The sequence below is a fragment of the Heteronotia binoei genome, chromosome 7 (genome assembly GCF_032191835.1).
Source record: "Heteronotia binoei isolate CCM8104 ecotype False Entrance Well chromosome 7, APGP_CSIRO_Hbin_v1, whole genome shotgun sequence".
Taxonomy (NCBI): domain Eukaryota; kingdom Metazoa; phylum Chordata; class Lepidosauria; order Squamata; family Gekkonidae; genus Heteronotia; species Heteronotia binoei.
Genome location: NC_083229.1, coordinates 108,348,089 through 108,375,525, shown reverse-complemented (window position 1 = coordinate 108,375,525; position 27,437 = coordinate 108,348,089). Strand labels below are relative to the sequence as shown.

General features: G+C 42.5%; 2 protein-coding genes across 2 annotated transcripts in view; one reads left to right on the top strand and one right to left on the bottom strand.

The window, feature by feature from the left end:
- Nucleotides 1–19,766, bottom strand: part of FARS2 (phenylalanyl-tRNA synthetase 2, mitochondrial) — a 324,061-nt gene extending 304,295 nt beyond the window's left edge. The window contains exons 1-2 of the mRNA XM_060244360.1: nt 19,735–19,766; nt 19,570–19,609 (exon numbers count right to left, since the gene is read on the bottom strand). Coding sequence (XP_060100343.1) covers nt 19,570–19,609; nt 19,735–19,766 — 72 coding nt within the window. The remainder of the gene's footprint in view (nt 1–19,569; nt 19,610–19,734) is intronic.
- The window catches only part of LYRM4 (LYR motif containing 4), a 90,503-nt gene continuing 82,411 nt past the window's right edge, over nt 19,346–27,437 (top strand). Inside the window, exons 1-2 of the mRNA XM_060244189.1 lie at nt 19,346–19,928; nt 27,190–27,310. Of these exons, the coding sequence (XP_060100172.1) occupies nt 19,843–19,928; nt 27,190–27,310 (207 nt within the window). The 5' untranslated portion in view covers nt 19,346–19,842. The remainder of the gene's footprint in view (nt 19,929–27,189; nt 27,311–27,437) is intronic.

Genomic DNA, 27,437 nt, shown 5'->3' with positions numbered 1-27,437 from the left:
GGAGATGGTTTATTAAATCAGAAAGTTATACTTAGATAGAGAGGTTCCCCCCCCCCTAACTGTGGAGCTAACAATAGCCTGGGGGCAAGATTTCAATTAGAAAACCAGTGGGGGGGAAGGTTAACCCCATTGCCCCAGCCCTCCTGTTCTGGCTTCTAGTTAAAATCAAAGTACTGAAAAATCCAGTTATGTCCATTTGCTCCTGAGAGTAGGGTTGCCATATTGCCATATTGACTAGCTAGTCAGGTTTTACCCAAAAAATGGGCATGCCATCTGATGCCTGTTTGATCCAATAGCAAACCTATGTTACCAGCTCTCATTTTTCTTAAAGGAAGGCCGATTTCGCACAAGGCTTGTTCCAGGTGGAGATCCCTTTTGCTCCCGAGGCTTCTCTCCGTTTTTGCACAAGTTGCCCCGGAGTTGTGAGTTGGTGTAGCACTCTTCCACAGTAAGCAGGATCCTCTTCCAAGCGGTTTCTGCTTGCTGTGGGAGAACCGCGCACCAACGTGCAGTTCCAGGGCAACTTGTGCGAAAACAGTGAAAAGCACCGGGATAAAAAGTGCTCTCCACTTGGAACAAACCCTAGTGCGAATTCGGTCAAAGTCTCTAGGCCATGTACTGCTGGAGCAACACAATCAGGCCACAGTGCCTTGCTCCACATCTCTCTACCCCAGTCAAGATTTGCAGTTGTCCCAGAAGAGAGCCTGAGCAAATCCTGGCAAAACATCCAAGGGGACAAAAGTTCTTTGTTAACCTTCCCTTGGTTTTTGTGACAGTTAGCAGGAAGAGATCTAACAAAATGGGTAAAGAGATTGGTGATGGAGCAGGAAGAGACCATGGTAACAGCAGCTGTACCCTCTCCCGGTGCTTCAGAACTATTAAAGCTACAGGCAGAACTCCGGTTTATAATCTGGCCCTCCCAAATACTGTGAATTAATTTGTTCACAAAGATGTCACCTTTCACAACAAAAACCTAAAAATAAATCAATGGCAGATGTGCCAAAATATCATCATCTTTAAAAATCTGTTGTGGAAGTTCATTTATTTAGTTTATCTAGATATTTATTTTCCACTTTTCTTCCCAGTGAGGACCAATGTCCCCTCTAACTGCAAAGTCTTATGAGCAAAAATTCTACTTTGTGAGCTACTGGTATTAAAGTTGTGAGCTACTGCATAAAGTATTATGCTCTGGGGCCAGCCTTCGTGTGCTAAAGCAAACATCTGTGAGCAGGAGACTAAAAATCTGTGAGCTAACTAACCCTAACTCAGCTTACAGGGAACACTGGTAGGGACCCAAAATGGCTTATAATATTATTGACCCATCTCCCAACAACCACCACATAATTGGACCAACATGTTCTCATGGCCAGGTAGGAATGTGAACATGGGTCTTTAAGATCCTTGGGTGACACTCTAACCTGAATACCTGCAAAGTTAGTTAGTGAGAGGGGTTTAGGCAGGTAGTAATAGTAATAATTCATTGTGTGTTTGTCCCACCATTTCTCCAAGGTAGTATGACCGGTGTACCTGGTACCTCTCTTTTACCTTCACAAGAAGAAGAAGAAGAAGATATTGAATTTATATCCCACCCTCCACTCTGAATCTCAGAGTGGCTCACAATCTCCTTTACCTTCCCTCCCCCACAACAAACACCCTGTTAGGTGGGTGGGGCTGAGAGCTCTGCCAGAGCTATGGTTGACCCAAGGTCATTCCAGCAGGTGCAAGTGGAGGAGTGGGGAATCAAACCCAGTTCTCCCAGATAAGAGTCTGCACACTTAACCACTACACCAAACTGGCTCTCACCACAGCCCCACAAGGTGGGCTACGATGGCAGTGACTGGCCCACCCACTACTGCTGAACAGGAAGTTAAACCTCACTCTCTCTGACCCAAATTCAGTCCTTGAAGCATTATAAAACTATAGCTCTCTTGTGCTTGCGCAGGTTTCACTTGCTGACTGACATTACAAGGTTATCAAAATTACATGCATATATGCCAGAATCCAAGGACTACCAAAGCCCTGTTGCTGTGTGCACTCCAGAGAGAGAGGCAATATTCAAACTAATGTACAGAAAGTCAGTGTACCCAGATATAAGGGGGAAGGCAATCTCACCAATGGAAAGGTCTAGAAACTTTTATTGAAAAAGAAGCCTAGGAATTCAGAGACCCTGTTACTTGTACTGCTGTTATCAATATGATACTCAATAGCTAATTAAAAAGCACCACCTCCAATGTCATGGGAGAGAAATGCCTGTTGTAGGGACAGTATCCAGTAAAATAGCTGTCATCTAGGTTGGAAAACCCAAGTTTTTTCACTCAGCTTTCTTTTTAATCATTAAAGAGACATAGGGGAAGGGGAGGGAGAGACACCTGGCTTCAGGAGGCCAGGTCTACTGAGTAGTCCAGGGGTTCCCTATCTTTTTAAGCCTGTGGAAACATTTCAAATTCTGACACAACAATAAAATGGCTGCCACAAAATGCAGGAAGCAGAGCCAGCCACAAAACGATTGTCACAGCTTACCCTCAGTTACACAGTACAGATCCTCGTGCTGCGGTGGCAGCTGCTGACAAAGCAACATTTTAACAAATCTACATAGCCTATCAAATTTCCAATAGTCAATCACAAACCTTGCTGGGCAAAATCCCTACCTAGCCCCACTTATTTCCTAAAAATACTTGGTGGACATCAGAAAAGGTACTGGTGGCGGCATGATACCCAGAGGCACTATTTTGAAATATTAGATTATCGTTTAGGTGGCTCGGCTCTTACTCAGTGTCTCTGGTCCCTTGAAGGTTATTATTTCTTATGGGAATAGATCTGGCCTCTAGAACTCCAGATGCTGGGTCCTCACATAAAAGATAACGACCCTTTAAAATGTAAAGGGAAAAGAGACACTGACACTCACTCCCTGGTCTGGATGCCTGAGGTAATGGAAGGATTGGCAGGGAGGAAATGAAAAATAATGGGCCTGAAATTCCAGATAGCACCCTTCCAAAAAACTCCCAACCTATTAAATGGAATTCCAAACCACTAAGGACACTCACAGACATTGAGGATAATGGAACCACTGTCCTTCCCAAAATCCAGATGTGAAATTAATGAATTTTTAAAACGGCACACCCCTACTTTAAACACACAGGTTCAGGTGGGTAGCTGTGTTGGTCTGAAGCAGCATAACAAAGTTTGAGTCCTGTGGCATCTTTAAGACCACTCTGCCCACCAGAAACGCGGCTGGCAGCGCAGTCCTATGCAAAGTCATATCATAGCAAACAAAGGATGCTGAAAGTCGCAGATACACCTAAAGAAAGGAAAATGAAATGTTCTTCCTTCCCTGCCCCCATTGCTGTGGTATACGTTACTGAAATTATCTGGTAGCTGTTTTTTAGGAAAGATCTATGTGGCTGTTTCCTCTACCACCTTTTTAAAAAAAGTTACCATAGCAACTGCTATATAGCATTGAACATATGCTACTTCTGAAGCAGACATTAACTTCCAAAATAAACACAACATGAGCACAAACAATTCCGCATTCTGTCTGTATCATCCGGCACGATTTCTAGTGTCACTAAACATTCCAAAATGTTGGAGAGAGCAGAGCTTCAAAGCTTCTGGCCTCCTGGAAAGCAATTTTTGTGCAGCTCCTAGGTTTGCATTAGCTGCTTCACCTACCTCCACATGCTTAATCCTCTTTAGTCCATCAACAGAAGAGACTGTTCCAAAAAAAAAAATCCAGCACAGGTTTTTCTTTTAAAAAATAAAATCATTTAACCTCAATGCTTTAACAACACAAGAATCAAAACAATCGCTTTTAGAATATACAGATTATAATTTTAAATGAGGAAAAATATTAGTATTCCTTTTCTACCACAAGAATCTTGGACAAGACATGCTCCCACTTTATCACCTCTATGTATTTATATACCAAATTTGGTCATAGCTTTAATAAAATTATGAGAACTGTAAAGGGGTTAGGATTAGGTTTGTGGCAGCAGTAATTAGAATATTTTGTCATTAAAATATGAAATCCTGAAAGCAAGAGAGAGGGAGGGGGCTCCTAAAATATCAGTCTGGCTCTTAAAGTCAAAGAAATTTTGTCAGGCTCTTGATTTAATCAAACTATTAAGAGCAAGATGATCTACTAATAATTACTTATAATTCCTCCATAATAGGGACAAAATGCTTATTATAATCCTAAAAAATGAGGTTGGCTAAGGAAGGATAGCAGAGAAAACACATTTTGAAATGCATTACTTACTTATATGGGGAAGAGGTTCTGTTCTAAGCTTGGGGTCTTTTCTTTATCCAGACAGCTTGGCTATGAGTTACAGTGGCAGGACAGATGGTTTGAAAACTGAATTTTGAATAAGGTCACATGAATAATGCTGGACAAGGAGAAAGGAAAGGTCAACTCTTCAGCTGGCCAGAAAACAACGATCTGGTCAAAAGGTTTTAGATGGAGTTTCAAAATGGCCAGGTTTGATTTCTGGAGCAAAAAAAGTTACACAGGAATTACAGGTTCTAAAACCACATACCTTCTGGTCATGAAAAGTGATAAATGGAATCAATGGGTTGGATCCAACCAACTTTTCCACTAGTGAAAAGGGGAGGGGGGATCCCCTTGTGACTGTCAAGAAATTATGCTGAGGGTTATGGGACCTGTAGGGACAAAAGCTATATGATGGCATGGGCTAGAGAAAACAGGGGAATTAAATATGATGGAGTGAAAAAGTGGACTGGATCCAGCCCAATTTTTTTTTGGGGGGGGGAGGGAACTGATTCATTGAATTATGTCATCCCATATCAAAGTTAGTGCTTGGACACCACCATCACCCTATTTAGCATTCAGATTCTTAGGCAACTGGGGATGCAAGTCCAGACTGTAAGCAGTATTTACATCCCTGAAATTATTCACCCAAAAATAATCAAATGGCTCCCATTCTTGGAAATACTCTATTGTCACCGCAATGCTCTTGTACTATAGTTCTGCAGAGCAGATACAGCTTACTGACTTCAGCAAGAAAACATTCATTTTATATATACTGTCATTTGTTGCATGGGCTGGGAATTAGTTAATCTTGCTTGCTGATAGCTCTTCTGCTCAAACAGACAGATATAACAACTAACTTCTCATAAGTCATTTTTTTACTTCTAACAGCTCCCCTTTGTGGAAAATAAAAATATTACAGGACAGATATTTTCCTTGATGCTATTTTCACTTTCCTCTTCCTATAAGAATTATCTATCTAGCATGAACATTCTTCATAACATGCGAACTGTGCACATATCCAGTTTCTTCTGCTGGTTGCAGGAGGCAAAGATCTACAAGTACAAGTTGCTCCATAACTAACAATCGGATGCCAAGTAAAAAAAGGCTACAACTTACAAATACAAAGGTGCCGTGTATCTCGTTCCACCTGGCATATTAAGTACTTACTGATTTAATCAGAAAAATCAGGTGCGATGTCTTCCAACTGCCACAGTAATACCAAGAATATGAAAGGGCAATATTCACTGGCCCAAGAAATGGAATTACATACAACCTCAAAATAACCTATGTTAGAGTGAAGAAACTGACATCCAAAAAAGGAAAAATGCCAGACACTACTTTTTCCCATCCAAGCAGCATGTGCCCACAAAGACAGAAACAGACACACAAATAATGTTCCACCTACTCTGTTGTATCCATAATCATGGTAAGTAAGGCTTTTGCTAAGATTCCACACGCTACTTTTGTTGACAAGTTGGTAAAATGTGGTTTGGATCCTCTTAACTGGTTGACAGATTGCACCCAAAGAGTGCTTGTGAAGGATTCCTGGTTCCTCATCCTCTTGGAGAGGAGTGGCAAGTGGAGTGCCTCGTCTGTCCTGGGACTTGTTTTGTTCAATTTCTTTACAAATGATTTGGATGAATAGAGGGAATGCTTATTAAATTTGCAGGTGATATTAACTGGGAGGGGTCAGAAATATTGTAGAAGACAGAGAGAGGCAGGCTACAGGATGATCTTGAAAGGCTGGAAAACTGGGCTAAAACAAGCAAAACGAATTTTAAAAGATAAATGTAAAGTTCTATATATTTGCATGAAACATCCAATGCATCATTATAGGATGGGGGAGACTTGTCTTGGTAGTAGTCCATGCAAAAAGGATCTAGGGAGTTTTAGTGGACAGCACGCTGAACATGAGTCAGCAGCATGATGCAGCATGATGCAGCGGCTAAAAAGGCAAATTCCGTTTGGGGCTGTATCGGCAGAAGTATAGTGTCCAGATCAAGTGATGTAATGGTATCGCTTTACTCTGCTCTGGTTAGACCTTACCTAGAGTATTGTGCTCAGTTTGGGGCACTACAGTTTAAGGATATAGACAAGCTGGAACGTGTCCAGAGGAAGACAATGAAGATGGCGGGAGGTCTGGAGACCAAGTTCTATGAGCAAAGGTTGAAGGAGCTGGATATGTTTAGCCTGAAGAGGAGACAACTGAGAAGTTGTATGATCACAGTCTTTAAGTACTTGAAGGGCTGTCATAAAAAGGCTGGTGCAGAATTGTTTTCTGTTCCCCCAGAAGGTTGGACCAGAACCAATGGTTTGAAATTAAATCAAAGGAGTTTCTGGTTAACCATTACCAGAGCTTTTTTGTAGCAGGAACTCCTTTGCATATTAGGCCACACATCCCTGATGTAGCCAATCCTCTAAGAGCTTACAGTAGGCCCTGTAAGAAGAACCCTGTAAGCTCTTGGAGGATTGGCTACATCAGGGTGTGTGTGGCCTAATATGCAAAGGAGTTCCTGCTACAAAAAAATCCTGACCATTAGGAAGACCTTCCCCAGTTAAAGTAGTTCCTCAGTGAAACAGGCTTCCTCAGGAGGTGGTGGGCTCTCTTTCCTTGGAGGTTTTAAAGCAGAGGCTAGAGGGCCATCTGACAGCAATGGTGATTCTATGAACTAGGCAGATCTTGAGAAGGAGGGTGGGAAGGGTTATATCATTCAGTGTTTAGTTATTGTGGCCCTTTCTTACACACTCAGGGAAATGCTGACTGATACTTTGGGGTCAGTCAGCAATTTTTCTGCAGGCCAGTTTGACAAGAGATCCTGGAGGTTTTTGCCATCTTCTGGCCATGGAGCAGGGTTCACTGGGGATGTGTGTGTGTAGGGGAGGTATTTGTGAAGTTCCTGCATTGTGCAGGGGGTTGGACTAGATGACCCTGGAGGTCCTTTCCAATTTGATAATTCTATAATTGACATAAAGGTGTAGTTTTGCATGGTACACATTGGAAGCCTGAAGTTACAGCGGCCAGGCAATGGGGAACCACCAACATTACTTTCCACCAGTAGAAACACCATTGTGGGATTTGCAGTTTTGTTTTCTAAGTCCAAGTATTGGTTTGATAAACAATGGAGACTGGTTAAGAACAAACTACAGTGGAATCAAAGGGAATTTAAGAACAACAATGTTATTTTGACTGAGTTTTTGGCACTTAAGAAATGCTATAAGAAACTGATCAGGTTATGGAAAACTGAAGAATCACATAATACATGAGTCCAACTAATAGGAGCTGTGAGTTCTGATAGTTCAGCATTCTGGCTGATTATAATTCAGGGCCTTAAAACTCGAGAGTTATATTCCTTCTTGCATTTCCCCACAGGTTTGGGAAGCATATTTTAAGAGCTTGTTTTCCACTAATAGGATTTTTTTGTGTGGTCATTAAACCATTGGTTATATATTAGCCAGCTGTTGCTCCCTTGGAAATACAGGGCTTAATAAGGGAAAGCCCCTGGTATTGATCTTATTCCAAACAAGTTGCTTTAAGATTAATCTGTGTTGGTGGGCAGAAATTCTTGCTCCCTTCCTTATTCAGACAAACCAGACAGAGGTTATCCCATATTAACGGAGGCACACAATAATTATGCCATTTTTTTAAAAAAGGGCTCCCAATCTGACCCTGGTTGCTACAGGCCAATCAGTTTATTTTTCATATTTAGGCAAACTGTATTTGTCTTATTTCTTGAAGATTCTTGTGGAGTGTCTAGAGCAACAGGATATTTTAGGATGGAACAGATTGGCTTCAGGCGAGGTAGTTCAACTCTGGATTACTTTATGCTCTCATCCCGCTTGATAGAAAAATATACATTTTTCAGATGGTATTCTTTATGTAGGGCAGGGATGGCCAAACTGCGGCTCAGGAGCCACACTGGCTCTTTCACACATATTACGTGGCTCTTGAAGCTCCCACTGCTCCATCAGTCAGCTTGGAGAAGGCGTTTGTCTCTTTAAGTCTCTTCTTCAAGCCAAGGCAGCCAGTGGCTTGGAGAATGCATTTAATGTTAAAGTTGCTTTCTTTCCACCTCTCTATCCCTACTCCCTATCTTCCTTCCTGTCTTGTGGCTCTCAAAACAGCTGACGTTCATGTCTTGTGGCTCTCAAACATCTGACGTTTATTCTATGTGGCTTTTACGTTAAGCAAGTCTGGCCACCCCGATGTAGGGTTTATGGACCTAAAGGGGGGCTTTCAATTCTGTCCCCTGGAACAGAGTGTGGGAGAAGCTGCAAGGTACCTCAACTGATAAAGGTTACTATGGTTAATATATTGTCTGCATTCTGACGTTACTGCTCAGGTCCATTGTGGACAGGGAGTGAGCTGTCTGACTCATTCAACCTTGAATGTGATGTCAGACAAGATTGCCTGCTGGCTTCATATCTATCTAATTTATACTTAAATGATCTGTCAAACCATTTTGATCAATCCTATCCTCCTCGTCTAGAACACCACAGAATTCCTATGCTGCTGTACGCAGACAATACAGTCTTGTTCTCCCACGCTGGTATTGGTTTACAGAGATCCTTAAAGCTTTTTTCTGACTAGTGTTGCAAAGAAGGTTTGACCGTAAACTATCAGAAGTCCAAGCTAGTGATGTTTACTTAAAAATAGGAATCCTAAGACATAATTGACCCAAGAAGAAAGGGGTTTGAATTAGAACAAATTAAGAATTTTCTTATCTCAGAATCTAAACTAGGCTCCATATAAAAAAGCTGTGAGAAACAAAATCAAACCCTGTATTGCGGGTATTCTGAGTTTCTTTCAAACAAAGGAAATGAGACATGTACCAGGTGCTATTAAAGTTTTTAATCTAAAGGGAACACTTACTATATTATATGGGGTGGCAATGAGAATGAAAGCAGTCATGGCATTTCCACTTCTTTACTTCCTTAGAAAGCTGCTAAATATACCACATTGTGTGGCTGGTGTGGCTTTGCACACTGAATTTAATCAGCCACCACTGGAGACTAGAGCATGGATACCTGTACTTAATCTGTGCTTAAAGCCACTTTTCTGCATCAATGGCTATCTAGCCTTGTTGAAGGAGGATTCTTACAAATCATAACAGATTAGGATCGTAGACAAGAAATTGCCAGCTATTGGTTTTACCAGTGAATCAATCAAGGAATTGGGACTTGCTGAATCAGCAATTAAAAATAGATTAGGTAGATTGATTACAGCAGGTCTATTCTGGGGAAGGCAATGGCGAACCACCCCATAAAAAGTTTGCTGTGAAAACGTGATATGACATCACCCCAGAGTCGGAAATGACTGGTACTTGCAATTAAAAAAAACCTTTTTTTATTCTTTGTATTCAACAAATTTATTTTTCATAATTTTTGAATACTTTCCCAATTCTCTTCCCTACTATGCTTATCATCTGACCTCACCTGTCGTCTCCGAGCTCTTAACTCTTCAACAATGGCTACGAGAGACTGCTTTTTGCATCTTCCATCCTCTGACAGAATTTGCTCTTGTTCCCTTGATAAAACAGTTTTAACCTCTCATATTTTATTGGAATGTCCTCTATATTCTAATCTAAGATTCCATTTTCTTCTACGGTGGCTGGTGAATTCCAATGATTTTAATCCAAGCAGGGTGGTCACCTTCCTGTTCTCCAAAATCCTAATATAACCCTGGGGGTTACAAAAAGAAATTATTCCTTTTATCTTTTGGAAAACGGAGAGTATAAATGAAATTTCAGATTGTTATAGTGCTCAAGGCACTGAATCATAGAGCTTTTATTGAACAAAAGAAAGGAATTCTTGTTTTCCCCAGAGAATAATTTGCATGACCAGGTCCAAATCATAAACAGCCCATCAATGTTGTTTTATTTAACTGACCAATAATGAACATAAATACTGATAGGGATGTGTCTTTGTACTATTAGTGTGCTGTCAACATAGGTTCCAGAACTGGAACTACATTCTACTTTTTACAAGCAAGAAACAGACCTGATAACACTCATTAATATAAATTAGAGGAGGGTGAGTTTCTGACACATACCATTCCTGTAATTACTATTTTACTTATTTATTACACTTAAATCCCATGCTTCCTCTAGAAAATGCAAAGCAGCTTACATAGGGGATCCCAGTGGTCTGCATTCCAAACGCTGAGCCCATCCATGGCTCCCTAGATTCACTACAGGTAATTAATCATGTGCTTCCAGAATGATAAATCTAAAATGCCTGGTGCAAAAAAGATACATGTTGAACAGGGCTTTTTTTTTTTTTTTTGTAGAATGCGTTCCTGTGCATTCCTGCTCAAGCACATCCTGAATGCTATGTGGAACAAAGAACCACTGCTATAAAGAATTCTAAAGCATTTAAATAAAATCCACAATGAAGCTGTACTACAGCTACATGCCCTTCTTGTAGTCTCTGGCTTGCTACTGTTAGAAAGAGGATGCTGAAGTCAGCGCATTAATACTAACAGGGCTCTTGGTATACAAGTTTTTAGTATACAAGCATGCAAATTAGATACTCTGTGTTCCCCAAGGCTGAACACCTATTCTTTAGAAAGTCCAATTTTGGAATTATAAATAATCAAGGCTGAACTCTTCCTAGAAGCTAAAATGACTAAACGGAGGTTATCGTACTTTGGTCACATTATGAAAAGGCAAGAATCACGGGAAAAGACAATAACGCCAGAAAAATATTAAGGAAAAAAGAATAAACCAATATGAGATAGACAGACTCAATCGAGGAGGCCATGGCCTTCAGTTTGCAAAACTTAAGACCCACACAAATAATCAAGCCTCACTTTTGGAAATCTTCAACAAACGTATCTTTGCATCTTAATCTGTCCCTGACCTTAGGTCTTCTCGAGGAGAATAAAAGAAGCAGTGGTAAGGCCACTCTTAAAGATGTGCAATTATTTAAAGTAATTAGATCCTTAATTTTCCTTTCGGAAGGAATCTAAAGTGTTAGAAATTTGACAATTAGCTGTGAGGCTTTTGCAAGCTTTTTTAATGAATAAAGTCTTGTTGCTCTGCCAGGACCTGCCTACCAGCAATAATAATGTACAACAACTGAAGGTCCCTTGGATGTCTTTGGGTCTAGCTAGTATTGGACCAATTCAACCAACTCTCCCAGGCTGATGTCAATAGGATGCTGGGTGATGGAAGTCTCCCACTTGCCTCTTAGACACTTGTCCATTGTGGCTGGTGAAAGCCAGTGGTGATAGAATACAGGGGCCCAGTAGACATTGTTCATCTGTCCCTTGCGTTTAGGGGTCTTCTCAGGGAAATTAAAGGAAGCAGTGGTAAGGCCGCTTCTAAAGAAATGATCTCTAGATCCTATTGATCTATCCAACTACCTCCTGGTATCACATTTAACATTCCTGGGCAGAGTAGCTGAGAGAGTTGCAGAACAGCTTCAGGTTTTCCTGAAAGACACTTTGGTCCTGCATTCATTCCAATCCAGTTTCTGCCCTCGCCATAGGATGGAGACAGTGCTGGTCATCCTCACAAACTCCAAAGACAGCTGGATCGAGACAGGTCAGTGCTGCTGTTACTACTTGATTTGACAGTAATGTTTGACATGGTCAACTACGATCCGTTGATCCACCAGCTCACCAATATGGGGATCTGGGCTTCTTATTTCTCTAAGGTCAGGGACAAAGGTGGTAGGTTTTGCCACAATACCCTTTGTCAGAATTTAGGGTCACCCCAAGATAAATCCCAGAATCAGAGTCAAAGTCCAAACCAAACGTCAGTTAATGAGAGAGCAGAGTCCAGTTCAGAGTTTTATAGAGGAAACAAGGTCCGAGGTTGTTCATGAATGCAGAGAGGAAGATCACAGAGTCAGAGTCAAAAGCTAGTCCAAGGGTCAAAGGAAAGAGTTTCAGAGCTGTGGTTCAAGAGGTTGGTGACTTGTTGCTTCCACAGCATGCAGGCTCTCAGAGTTGATTTTAGTAGGCACTTTCTAACAAGTCCTTATTAGTAGCCAGCTGCTTGGGAGTAACTCTGTAGCTACTCTAGGCTGTCATCAGCAAGCAGCTGGCAATGGGCCAGGAGATGTGCACTCTGTCTTCTTGTAGTTCCCTTCTGAGCCACTGTCTTTGGCGTTCCAAGGGTGGAGGTGAGCCTGGTGGGCTGGTCTCAATCTACTGAGTCTCATTTGCTGCATAGGGGCTAGGTGCTGGTGGCTCTGGATCATCTGCTGGCTGTAAGCTTTGATTAGACTGCACCTCTAGTATCTGGATACATCCTCAAAACGCTTTTTTTTTTTTAAGTAAAGTGTGAAGACCAGCAGAGAAAATTCAAGCAATAAGAAGAGGACAAAAATTAACAACCATTCTTGAAAAGTTTTTTTTTAAAGGCACCATTTAAAAAATGGAAATACAAAAGCCTATGATCTCTGCAGGAAAAATACAACTCCAAATAACTGAATATCACAAAAGCACATGCTCTTTCCCTCCCTCCCTCCCAAAATTGAGTGCCATGTCATAAAACTGAGAAGATGTATAGCAAAGAATAATTTAAGCTGTCTGTGACAACATTACAGATATGCCCCAGAGAATGCAACAGCTGCTTACATCCGCACAGTTCCATGATCTCGGCAGGTATTATGTTCAAATTCATTTGACTGATACTACAGCTTTAGACTGTTATTAAGCTTGCCAGATGGTTATGTTTTTACATCCTTTCCAAACTGCTTGTTTCTGCTGAAGATTCGTAAGAGGCAAGAGAGAGACTCACCAGGTTTCTGTCACATAGAACAAGAGGTAATCTGGAGGCCACTCTCTGCCCTGGTGGAGCCAGAAGTCCATGGCCTTTTCTATGCCTTGCTCAGGCCACTTTTACCTCTTTTACTCTACTCAGAAAGAGCTAGGTTTTCTTCCTAATCATGCAGATATCTGTACGGAGGACTGCAAACCTCCCGACAGCATCTGGAGATCTCCCACTATTACAATTGATCTCAAGACCAAGATGTGTTCCCCAGGAGAATATGGATGCTTTGGAGGGTGGATTCTAGGTTTAATACTCTGCTGAGGTCCCTCCCCTCTCTAAACCCTGCCTTATCCAGGCTCCACCCCCAAAATATCCAGGTATTTCCCATCCCAGAGCTGGCAACTCTAGTTTGCAGATGAAAGATACCAATGGTTGGTGACAAAAAGAATCTAAGCCTGTCTATTCAGACAACCGTTTTATATGTTTTCCCTTTATTGCAGTTCTAAGAAAGGACTTCACACGAAAGCAGGTAAAAGAACTTCAGCCTACTGCCTCCCATCTGTGCAAACAGATGAACAAGCAGTCCTACCAATACCATTATATACATAAATTTGGTCTAACTACACATACAACACCCTACCAAATTCTTCCCACTTTTTATATATCAAAGAATATAATGTTCTCATTCAGTGTTCCACTTAACTTGTTTAAAAGATCTATCATGGCTGAAAAGACATCATGTTTAAAGGTCTCTCTTTCTAAAAGGAAGGAGAGGAAAGGTCCCCTGTGCAAGCACCAGTCGTTTTCAACACAGCATTTTCATGGCAGACTTTCTTATGGGGTGGTTTGCCATTGCCTTCCCCAGTCTTTTATACTTTCCCCTCAGCAAGCTGGGTACTCATTTTACCAACCTCGGAAGGATGGAAGGCTGAGTCAACCTTGGGCCGGCTACCTGAATCCAGCTTCTGCTGTAATCGAACTCAGGTCGTGAACAGAAAGTTCAGACCACAGTACTGCAGCTTTACCACTCTGTGCCACGGGGCCGCTCTCTTTCTAAAACCACCTCCTCAAAACAATAGAAACAAATTCAACCATTCCGACCAATGTATAACCACAGTCATGTTTTTTCTACTGATTGCATGACAGTAACTGACAGAAGACATTGACCTATTTAATACAAACGTTATTTTTCAACTGCACAGCAGTCAATATGCATATTAGACTACAGCCTACCCATGCATACATTGAAGAAAGTCCCAGAAAAGCAAATTACTTCCTGTAATTAATATTACCAGCGTTAACAGCACCATTGTTACCTTTTTAGTGCATTTTTGGCTTGAGAGGAAGGATATCCAAGGACCAAAGCAAAAATAAAATGTCAGTGCTGTTGTAAAACCACAGACAGTGGAGAATCACCCCACAAACACACTTGCTTTACACTAATTTTGTAATGATATGCATTGATAACTGGCAGAAAATGATTTTTTTAAAGGAGATATGTGGCTTTAAGCTGCAAAACATCTATTCTGAATTTGCTCCATTGCCTACCAGGTAGTTTCAGAATTCAATTCTAGGTATAGGCCTTTCGCACAATGCCTTTGGACATGCATAATCCACGGGATGGCCTTCTCTGATACATGTTGCCACGGTAAGCTTCATTCATCTAAGCACATCCTTCTGGAAGTGCCACCCTGCAAATGGGTAAGATCATCAGCTGCCCATACCCAAGAATTTGCTGTGGTGGCTCTCACCTGGTCGAAAGGCTTGCCCGATAAAGGTCAGGAAGGCTCCTATCATTTTACAAAATGTCCAAAACTGTATTGCTCAAGAAGGCACTTTTATAAAGAGAACAGGGTTATAATCTATGAACTAACAGGCAGTCTTTATTACACTGTTCATTTTACACAAACCTTTTTTGCATTGTTGTCCTTTTGGAACAAACACCTCCCCAGGACTAAACAGAGATGTTGTTCTGCATTATACAGTTTTCTAGTGCATTCTCCAATATTGTAAATCTAGTTTTTATCACACTATTTATTATAGTGTTTCTGCTGCATTTTAAATACATACTAACTCTCCTTGAGCATCACTGCGAATGGTAGACTATAAATTAAGAAATAAATGGTTTTTTCCCCACTGCTCACTCACATTCCCTAATGCTAAGATTTTCCTGATGACAAGAATTTCTGTACTGTGCAGGAATATTAACTTATCTTCAAAAGCAAAGATAAACATATTTAATTTGGCAGCTTTCAAAAAGCAAGAAAAACCCTTTTTATGCTATTTAAAAATATCTGCCACATATAAGAAACGGGTTTTAAACAAAGAAGCTTTTCCCCCTGTTATTAACTGGTTACTGAAATTATTTTCCAATTTGGATAAAGATTATAGAAATGCAATGACTTGCTGTTAATGACTTTTGTCATGAAAATAATAATGAAGAAGAATACAGAAATAAAGATAAGGGGAAAATAATAAGGGGAAAATGAACAGTCTATTTACCATGTGAATGGATCATGATGATTTACAGTGGATGCATTATTAGTACCAAGGGTCCATATCTAGAGTCAAGTTGCACCTTTAAGACCAACAAAGTTTTATTCAGAATGTAAGCTTTCCTGTGTTAGAAGCACACTTCATCAGACAATAATACAGATGGTGAGCAATCCTAAATATAGAGAAAGTGGGCAGTGAGTTAGTATGCAGAGTCATGGAATTGTTTTTTTAGCAGATTAAATGAGTCACAATTTGGGTTTGGTGTTTGTTAGTTTATGTTAACTGGGCTGAAACAACAATGAAGGGTAATTGCTATTCCAACTAAAGTACCCTTTGTTGTTGTTTCAACTCAGTTAACATAAACTAACAAACACCAGACCCCAATTTATGACTCTTTTAATCTGCTAAAAAACAATTCCATGACTCTGCATATTAACTCACTGCCCACTTCCTCTATATTTAGGACTACTTGCCATTCCATACTATTATCTGATGTAGTATGCTTCTAGCACACGAAAGCTTACATTCTGAATAAAACTTAGTTGGTCTTAAAGGTGCAACTTGACTCTTGCTTTGTTTTACTGCTTCAGGCCAACACGGCTGCCCACCTGGATCTATCTACACTACAAGGTTCTTATCTGTCTACTTGAAGAAGAGAATAAGAAGAACTAATCAAAGGAGTTTTGGAGCGACTTACAATTTCCTTTCCCTTCTCCTCCCCACAACAGACACCCTGTGAGGTAGAAGAATTGCAGATTTATACCCCGCCCTTCTCTTTGAATCAGAGACTCAGAGCGGCTTACAATCTCTTTTATCTTCTTCCCCCACAACAGACACCCTGTGAGGTGGATGGGGCTGAGAGGGCTCTCACAGCAGCTGCCCTTTCAAGGACAACCTCTGTCAGAGCTATGGCTAACCCAAGGGCATTCTATTTATTTATTATTTATTATTTTATTTTATTCGATTTATATCCCGCCCTCCCCACCGAGGCGGGCTCAGGGCGGCTTACAACAGAAAAAAGCTAACAAAGATCAATTTAAATTCATTAATAATTATAAAATAAAATACATAAAAACCTAAAAATACATAAAACTCACATCGATATACACTATGCTACGTTTCCTTAAGTCAGTCTTTCAATTTTTCCAGTATTCAATAATCTGATGTTCGAAATTTAATATTCAGGCACTCCGATCACAATTAATTATATGCCAACCGGAAGAGGGTTGTTTTACAGGCCCTGCGGAACTGTTCAAGGTTCCGCAGGGCCCTCACCTCCTCCGGGAGCTGATTCCACCAACAGGGAGCTGCAATTGAGAAGGCCCTGTCCCTGGTCGCTTTCAGACGGGCCTCCTTTGGCCCAGGGATTGTAAGGAGGTTCTGAGACCCCGACCTCAGCACTCTCTGGGGAACATGTGGGGAGGTGCAAGTGGAGGAGTGGGGAATCAAACCCAGTTCTCCCAGATAAGAGTCGACACACTTAACCACTACACCAAACAGGCTCAATTCAGGTGGAGCTGAGAGCTTTGGCTTCATTAATCCAAGATCCAACCATAATGGTTTGAAATAACACAATAAATTCAGGATCTAGCAGGTTTTCACATAAAAATACTTCCTTTATTCCAGATATTACTGCATTTAGTAAATGAGGAAAAGGAATGATGCCTACATTAAAAGACTAATTATCTAAACTACCATGAAATATAATTTCTTAGCTAGTCAATGGAAATAAGAACATGGGTTATCTAAAGCTCAATGCAAGCTGATGGAAAATCCAAATAAAACTTACCCATCTAGATGAAAATCAGGCACATTTGTGAAAACATAATTTCTATTAGCTGGTTCAGGTAGCTGGCTCCAGGTTGACTCAGCCTTCCATCCTTCCGAGGTCGGTAAAATGAGTACCCAGCTTGCTGGGGGGAAAGTGTAGATGACTGGGGAAGGCAATGGCAAACCACCCTGTAAAAAGTCTGCCGTGAAAACGTTGTGAAAGCAACGTCACCCCATAGTTGAAAACGACTGGTGCTTGCACAGGGGACTACCTTTACCTTTAATTTCTATTATTTGTCCACACTTTGGAATACTTTGTAATAGGATGGACCAGAACAATACAATAGTTTATATCTGTAATGGCTATATCTGTAATCACAAAATGTCATAGTCCCGTTGTACACTGCATTGATCAGGCTGCACATGGAGTATTGTGTGTAAAGTGCACCGAAAGCAGATTTAAAGTCCATTATTTAGTGTGTGATCGCAGCCCAATTTTAGTCTGATATGCTAACCCCTACACCACACTAGCTCCCTAGCAGACATTTTTTAAAAAGGTAAAGGTGATGCACCAGTCGTTTCTAATTCTGGGGTGATGTCGCATCACGACGTTTTCACGGCAGACTTTTTTTTTTACAGGCTGGTTTGCCATTGCCTTCCCCAGTCATCTACACTTTCCCCCCAGCAAGCTGGGTACGCATTTTATGAGCTCGGAAGTATGGAAGGCTGAGTGAACCTTGAGCTGGCTACCTGAACCCAGTTTCCACTGGGATCGAACTCAATCGTATGCAGAGAGCTCGGACTGCAGTACTGCAGCTTTACCAGTCTGCACCACGAGGCTCCGTAGCAGACATATTGTATGCTATTGTATAGCCACTGCTATTGTATGCATGGCTGCTTGCGTATATTGCATAAGCTATTTATTTAATTCATTTTTACTCCAAGCTTCCTCCAAGGAGCTCTCTCCACTCCTCCACTTTATCTTCACAACAATCCTATGAGGCATGTTAGGCTACAAGTGGCTGGCCCACAGTCACCTGGCAACTTTATAGGGATCTGTCCCTGGCTCTCCAAGATCCTAATCCCAAACACCACACTATATTAGAGGAACAGCTCCCTTTTCTTTTCGCCTTCCAATCCAATTTATGATGACTCCAGTACGGTTTTCAAAGCAAGAGACATTCAGAGGTGGTTTGCCTCTGGCTGTGATCACACACACTAAATAATGCAACTGCAATCCAATTCCAACTGGGTTTTTTTGTGAACTGCCGAAATCCAGTTGGAAGGTTAACAGAAAGTGCATTATTCAGTGCAGGGGTGGCCAAACTTGCTTAACGTAAGAGCCACATAGAATAAATGTCAGATATTTGAGAGCCACAAGGAAGGAACGTAGGTAGGTATTTGGGGGAGAGAAAGAGGTGGAAAGAAAGCAACTTTAATTTTAAATGCATCCTCCAAACAGCTGGTGGCTTGGCGAAGTGATTTTAAGAGAGAAATGCCTTCTCCAAACCAGCCAATAGGGTGGTGGGGATTTCGAGAGCCACATGATATGTGTGAAAGAGCCACATGATATGTGTGAAAGAGTTTGGTCATTCCGATTTAGCATATGTGTGATCGCAGCCTCTGGGTAGCGACCTCGGTATTTCTTGGAAGTATCCAATCCAAATACTGACCAGGGCCGACCCAGCTTTGCTTTGGAGATCAGACCAGGTGGGAGCTAGGCCGGGCATCCAGGCCAGGCTTGAAACCCTAGCGCAGGGATGGCCAAACCTTGTTAACATAAGAGCCACATAGAATAAATGTCAGATGTTTGAGAGCCACAAGACATGAACGTCAGATGTTTGCGAGCCACGAGGGAGGAAGGCAAATAGATGGAGGGAGGGAGAGATGGAGAGAAAGCAACCTTAAATGCATTTTCCAAGCTGCTGGCTGGCTTGACTCGGAGAAGTGATTTAAAGAGACAAGTGCCTCCTCCAAGCTGGCTGACAGGGCTTCGAGAGCCACACAATATGTGCGAGAGAGCCGCAGTTTGGCCAGCCCAGCCCTATCGGTTATTAAAGCAAATGCACGTTCTACATTGCGATTATATCGCGTGTCTCCAAACCAGGCTGCAAGCTCTTGAGAGAACGCAGGCCCTCCTAAAGGGCAGAGCGAGGCCTACTCCAGAGGCAGCCCGCGGAGGCGACAGGAGGAGGGGAAGAAAGCAAACCCGCCCCTCTTTCCAGCCCCTCCGCGGTGACCCCTCTTTTCCCTCCCAAGGCAGGGCCTCAGCCCGCACCGCCCCAAGCTCCGCTGCCGCCGCCGCCTCCGACTCACCTGCCCCCCTCTCCGCTCCAGAGCCGGCTCGGCGTCCAAGCTGCCCGGCTAGCGCCTGACGCGCGCGGGCTGGAAACGCACAGCAGGCCGAGCCTCTAAAGCAGCTCTCGGCTTCCCGGCGCTGAAACGAAACCTCGCGGGCGACGTCCCGCCGGGCCGCCTCACAGCTCCGCGGCCTTCCCCGCCGCTTCCGGCATCAGGCGCCGGTGTCGGCTGCAAAAAAGAAGGAAGGAGGGGGGGACTTGCCGGGAGGTCCCAGCGCGGGTTTGCAACATGGCAGCGCCCACCCGGGCTCAGGTGTTGCGGCTCTACCGGGCCCTGCTGAGGGAGAGCGAGAAGTTCACCTCCTACGGCTACAGGTAGGGAAGGGCCGGGATCCTAGTGAAGAAGGCCTGGCCTGCCTACGCGGGAGTAGGAGGACTGCTGCAGTTGACACGTGCATTTCAGGGGCTGGCAATTGAAACGCAGCCTTTATTTTTAAAATGTATTAAAGATAGCTGCGGGGTTGCAGTGGCTAAACCTGATGGGGCGGTTGGTTGGTTGGTTGTTTAGGTGTCCTGGGTTGCATGCATTTGGCATGGGGCTTTTGGTGGGGCTGTTTTTTTTTCTTTAAAAGAAGTGCTCCCAATTGGGAGTTAAGGTTTTTTATTTCTTTAATGTTGTGCGTGTTTGGGAAATCTGGCCCGGCTTTGTTCTTAAAATAATAAAGCTGTACCTTGCCTCGCACCTGTGGGAAAGGGTGACATGATCCAGAAATAAAGAATGCACATTGTTGTCCCTGAGTGTGTTTTTGCTGCCCTGGCTGAAAAAGAAGAGAGGTGGATATTTCCTAATTCCTTTGAGATGGGTGCATAATTCGAAACCTACGTGCAAGGAGTTTTGGTCCCGTTTGAAAGTCTCTTAGGGAAAACAGCGAATGGAATTGTTTGTTTTTTCTTCATAGGATAGACTCTCTCGACTTTTTCTTCTAAATTTTTTTGGGGAAGCGCAATCTTATGCGTGTTTATTTATTCTCCTGTTTGGAGTGGGATTTACTCTCATAAGATTGAATCACATCACGCATAATAATGATAGTTTGTCTGGTGTTTTAAGTTATTCAAAACAGATTACATATATTATCAAACTAATCCTTACAACATCACCACAGGATAAGTCGGAATTGTGAAAGACAGGCTGATTATGACAGGACTAAGAAAGAATGGCCATCTGATGAGTTTGAAGCAAAGAGGTTTATAGCAGCAACTCTAGTTCCCAACTCTGGTCTTCAGTATTTCCAGACATAGGACCTATCATTAACATCTTGATGGTAGCATCAGTCCCACTGAACTACAAGCATATGACATCACAACATTACAACAGGAAGAGTGGGAACTGGAGTTATGACCTCTCTAGTGTGGGCAGTAGAGCAGGAATGCTGGGGACAGGAAACACAAACCAGGTATCAGGTGTTGCACTCCAGTGAGGAACAAGCAGAGGCTTCGAGCCGTGGAGGAATCCTCTCCATTGCTCAGTGGCTTTGCCTCACCTCTTTCTGTTGCTCTTTCCTTTCACAGGAGAGATGTGGTGGCTAGCCTTGTGCTCTAGGCATGTGCTCTAGCAGCAAGTCCTTCCAAAACTCAACAAAAAGAATTGACAATTTTATAGGACTCACAGCCCAGTAGATGAGGCTTGGTGACCCACCTGAAGGTCCTGACCCATGGGCCCTAGACATTCTGTTATGCTAAGATTAAATGAGTGTTTAAAAGTTGTGCATGTTGCCTGAAATCCTGCCCAGTTGAGGCCTGCCATGTATACAAAATAAAATCTTTATCACCATTGTGCACATCTTTCAGAATACATATGGTTGCTTCAGGTCTGCTTTTCTCTCTTTTATCTGCTACATACATAGTATGTGGATCAGCCCTTAGTGCAAAGTTTGCTAAGTTGTTCCTTGAAATACCTCAGTGAAAGGCTGTGAAGGCTTCTTATTTATTTATTAAATTAGATTTTAAAAACAGCCCTCCCCTGTAAAGACAGGGCTTAGGGCAATATAAGAACATAAGAGAAGCCATGCTGGATCAAGCCAGTGGCCCATCCAGTCCAACATTCTGTCACACAGTGGCCAAAAAAACCCAGGTGCCATCAGAGGTCCACCAGTGGGGCCAGGACACTAGAAGCTCTCCTACTGTTGCTCCCCCAAACACCAAGAATACAGAACATCACTGCCCCAGACAGAGAGTTCCATCTATACCCTGTAGCTAATAGCCAACTTCCAGTTGTACCACTCTCTCATTGGGGGAGGGGGGAAGGCAGGGAGTGGGAGTGCCAAACAGATGGAACCATCACTGTCTTCAAGCAAACATCTCTGTGTTACAGCCAGTTTGGTGTAGTGGTTAAGTGCACGGACTCCTTGAACGGGCTGCTTCTGAGAGAGCTCTCTCAGCCCCACCTACCTCACAGGGTGTCTGTTGTGGTGGGGGGAGGTAAAGGAGATTGTAAGCTGCTCTGAGACTCTTAAGATTCAGAGTGTAGGGAGGGGTATAAATCCAAGATCATCATCTTCTCCAGTCCCACACATTCATGTGGTGGGTGGGTGTTCCTGGGATCTGTTTGTTCAGAGAAGAGACTGATATAAACCACCCTGAGCTCCTTGTAATAAATAAAGCAAACAAGGGATTTATTATGGGATGGACAGTCAAGAAGGCTGGAGAAGTTTTAGGTCAGGGGTGCCAAACATGAGGCCCAGGGCCGAATGAGGCCCCAGGAGGGCTCCTATCAGGCTCCTGAGCATCTGGTTGTCATCTGCTTCCTTCTTCCTCTCTCTGGCTTCTTTCTGCATAACAGCTCGCTTTGCAAGGCTTGCTCAATCACACAGGAGCTACAGAGCAAAAACTCTGTTTTTCCATTGACTGAAGCTCCTCCCTTGGGAAGGAAGGGAGAAAGGCAGAGCTTGTTTTACCAGGCTCTCTCAATCACACAGCAAAGCTACTGAGCCAAGCCTCTCTTCCTTCTATTGGTTGAAGCTCCTCTCCCTCCTGGCCCCTTGGGGAAGGAAGAAAAGAGCCAGAGCTTCCTTTGCCCAGTTCCCTCGATCCCATGGGAGAGATACAAAGAAAGCTCCTTTAAGACCAACAAGTGCTAACATTTTAAGTATGTTTTATTTTAGGGTTCGTTTGTTTGTTTTTTTAAAAAGTGTTTGTCTGTGTCCTTTATAAAGTTTATATCTCTGTTACCTAATCTTAAATTGGTATACACATGGCCCGGCCCAACATGGCCTGGCCCAACAAGATCTCATTTATGTCAGATTCAGCCCTCATAACAAATGAGTTTGACACCCTGTTCTAGGTGCTTTTCCTCTTGCATCAGGAAATTTTGAGCTCCAGCACAGATGTTCAAATTTGTAGCTTGTCTGAACTGTTGCACTGAGAATCCTGTACCTTGGGGCAGTTTCCATGCAACTGGTACCATAACGTTTTTGTCCATTGTATTCTGCATCATGTGACCAAAAAGCAGAAACTCCAGAATATTAATGAACATTTATCATTTACAAGTCCTGGCAGATGCTTCATAATCACACAACCACTTTGGACACAAGCGTCGCCGACTCGCCATCATGGATCTCAATATTAAGTTTTAGCTTAGATATCCTTGAGTGTAGCTGAGTCTGCTCGTTCAGGGTATGTTGTTCACATGTTAGGAGAAGATAAACCCTGTCATGTAGCAATAAATGAATATTGTGCTACTTGGCACCCTAATTTGTTTTGCAGCTTCTGTGCCTTTGGATTGTTTTTGAATTTCAACATGCATATGCATTTTAGCTGTAGTGGGGCGATATATTTTTGTTAGCGGGGAGCTTTCTGGCACAGCACGTTTAGGGAGCCATTTCACCGCACTATGCACACACTTGGATCTGATCTGAAAATGGGAATATTTGGTTTACCGTTATGGTTTCTACGTAACTGGTGATTCAATCAGAGCCACAAATCACATTGTTATTGCCAGTGTAGCTAACAGAGCAGTTGCAGGCCTCTTCTGAGCTGGAGTTTGTTAAATTTAATAAAAGCATTTTTATCCCATCGCGGAAGGCCTATTCTGGCTGCTTTTCCATCCTTGAATTGCTTTTGTTTTTGGGTGCTAGTTTTGCTGCCTGGATGCATCAGGTGGTGGTGATGAAGTGAAGTCTACAATGGAAGCAGAGAGCAGTTTAAGTGCAAATGGAAAAACAAGAGCTACAGCCTGGAGTAGGAGATAGGGTATAAGGACTTCTAAACAGAGATAAAGTACAGCAATGACGGATATTAGAAAATGATTTTCTGAAGCTGCACTTCGCTGCCAAAGGCTTGATCTAGTCTTCTGGGAGCTTAGCACCCATGTATGGAGGACACTCGGAGAGAGTCGTATTTTTCTTTATCTTGCCATCTGTGGGTACATGTACAATGCTGTGCTATATAACCCGTCAGTCAGAATGGGATCATTCACCCGTATAACCTTCCAACCTTCCCTTTGACCTTGCTATGAGTCACTCATGCTCCAACATATGGTAACATGCACAGAGTGGAATGCGAAAGCGAGTTAAAAATATGGGGAGAGTGCATAGAATGCTCTTCCACCCTATACTGCCTGTAAATGCCTATAAAAGGGAAACAGGACCTCTGCTGAGCTTGCAGGAATTCTCCCATGTGCAGGCACTGTATTTACAGTGTACTCATTTACTCCCCCCTCCAGTGTTTATGGTTCCCCACAGATTTTGCTTCTAATATATAGAACTTGACCTATTCCTCAGCCTCCAGATTCCTTATCTGTAACTTCTGAAGTCATTCATTGTATTTGTACTCATTGTATTTGTAATCTTTGGGATATGAAATACGCTCTCACTCTCGCTCTCTGTCTCTAAAGGATGACTTCTGTATAATCCTGTATGGAGGTGGCATAGTTTTTTGGGTTTTTTGAGATTTGGTTTTCAATCTGAGCCGGCACAGGTGCTCTTGCATTCTTACCTCTGGAACCTTTCCCTTTTACTTTGCGTGCACAGTGCATTTGTTCTTGAAATATTTTGATGCTCAACATGGGCATTGTGCTGTTGGGTAGTATTGCTGGATGCTTGATTGTTTTTTGATTGCTTAAATTTGCTAATTCTCCAGGCCATCTACTATTCCCATCTATAAAATGTATTACTGTTTTCACTTCCTCCAGATTCTCAGTATTTATTTGAAACTTGTTTTTTAAGGCTCTTACAGTTGTTAGTTTGGGCCACTGCCTGGACTGAAACATTCCTTTAAATCAGGCGTAGAGCTTAGAACAGTAACTCCTTTGGCACAGGATGAGGGGCAGCAGAAGGAAGACTTGAGGAGGCCCTGAAGTTTGCAAGAAAATCTGTTTAGCATTAGTGTGTCCCCAGTCCATGGATTTTGTTGTTTGTTGTTCAGTCACACAGTCAAGTCCAGCTCTTTGTGACCCCATGGACCAAGGCACATCAGGCCCTCCTGTCTTCCACCATCCTCTGAAGTCCACTCAAATGCATGTTAGTTACATCAGTAACACTGTCCAGCCATCTCATCTTTTGCTGTCCCCTTCTTCTTTTGCCTTCTGTCTTTCCCCGCATCAGGGTCTTCTCCAGTGAGTGCTCCCTTCTCATTTGGTGGGCAAAGTATTTGAGCTTCAGCTTCAGCATCTGACCTTCCAGGGAACAGTCATGGTTGATTTCCCTTAGGATTGACTGATTTGATCTTCTTGCAGTCCAAGGGACTCTCAAAAGTCTTCTCCACCACCACAACTTGAAAGCATCTATTCTTCTGCTCTCAGCTTTCCTTATGGTCCAACTCTCACAGCCATACATTACTATTGGGAATACCATTCTTTTGGCTATACGGACTTTTGTTGGCAGGGTGATATCTTTACTTTAATTATACTGCCTCTGTTTGCCATAGCCATCCTCCCAAGGAGCAAACGTCTTTTAATTTCATGGCTACAGTCACCATCTGCAGTGATCTTGGATCCCAGAAATGTGAAGTCTGTCACTACTTCCATGTCTTCCCCTTCTATTTGCCAAGAGGTGATGGGGCTGGATGCCATGATCTTAGTTTTTTTGATGTTGAGTTTCAAGCCTACTTATACGCTCTCCTCTTTCACCCTCAACAAGAGCTTCTTTAGATCCTCTTCATGTTTTGTCATTAGAGTGGTATCATCTGCATATCTGAGGTTGTTGATGTTTTTCCCAGCAATCTTAATTCCAGTTTGTGCTTCATCCAGGCCGGCATTCCACATGATGTACTCTGCATACAAATTGAATAGGTATGGTGACAATATACATCCTTGTCGAACTCCTTTTCCTATTCTAACCCAATCAGTTGTTCCATATCCTGTTCTGACAGTTGCTTTTTGACCCTTATACAGGTTTATCAGGAGACATGTGAGGTGGTCTGGTACTCCCATCTCTTTAAGGACTTGCCACAGTTTGTTGTGAATTGATCCACACAATCAAAGGCTTTAGCATAGTCAATGAAGCAGAAATGGATGTTTTTCTGATACTCCCTTGCTTTCTCCATAATCCAGCGAATGCTGGCAATTTGATTGCTAATTCCTCTACCTCTCCAAAACCCAGCTTGTTTTTCTCGTAGTCTCCGACCAACATACTGCTGAAGCCTAGCTTGTAGGATCTTTAACATGAGCTTGCTGGTGTGTGAAATGAGTGCAATGATGTGATAGTTTGAACATTCCTTGGCATTATCCTTCTTTGGGATTGGAATATAAACTGACCTTTTCCAATCTTGTGGCCATTGTTGCATTTTCCAAATTTGGTGACATAATGAGTGGATCACTTTAACAGCACATGGGGCCATGCATTGCATTGCTATTAGATATATAGATATGGCAAAAGAATTCTGATCCTGGAGGTCCCTGGTTCAAATCTCACCTCTAACATAAACTCATCAGGTGCCCTTAAGCAAGCCATCCGTGGAGAACAGAAGAAGAGCCCAGCTGGATCAGATCAGTAGTCTGGCATCCTGTCTCACACAGTGACTAGCCAGTTATTCTGGAGGGCCAATAACAGGGTATAGTGGCCAATACTACTTCTCCTGATGTTACCTTCTAGCAGTGGATTTCATAGGATTATTCCCTCTGAATGGGGAGGTTCTCGCTCTGCAAAACGGTGATGACAGTATTGACATAGCTAGCTGGGATTAGTAGGATTAACATATACAAGGGTAGAATTCTAGCAGGAGCTCCTTTGCGTACTAGGCTAGACACCCCTGATGTAGCCAATCCTCCAAGAGCTTACAAAAAAGAGCCTTGTAAGCTCTTGGAGGATTGGCTGCATCAGGTGTGTGTGGTCTAATATGCAAAGGAGCTCCTGCTAGAATTCCACCCCTGAACGTATGTGAAGCACTTGCAACACTGTCAAGGATTATACATATTCTATGTGTGATTACTAAGTGTTGTTACCAGTGTTTCAGCAATAGAACAAAGTTGGAGTCCAGTGGCACCAACAAAGTTTTATTCTAGGTATGAGCATTTGTATGTATACACAGTTCCTCAGAGATGCTGTTTCAGCAATTTACTTAATTTTTTCCCTGCACTGTTATGATTGTTTTACAATTTATTTATCAAATTGGCAACCCTGTGGATGCTCCTTTTATCTAGGACATACGCCATCAGAAGAATAAGAGATGCCTTCAGAGAAAACAAAAACCTGAAGGATTCATCAAAAATCGAAGCACTAGTGAACAGTGCAAAATCAAATCTGGAAATGATACACCGACAGGTAAGCCTGGTTTCCATCCCAATTTAGCGGAGCACTGCAGAAATGTTAAAGTAACTCTTATGAAGTGCAGAATCTTCAGAAATTTATGTCACAGCCTGTTAACAGTGCAATCCTAAACAGAGTTACA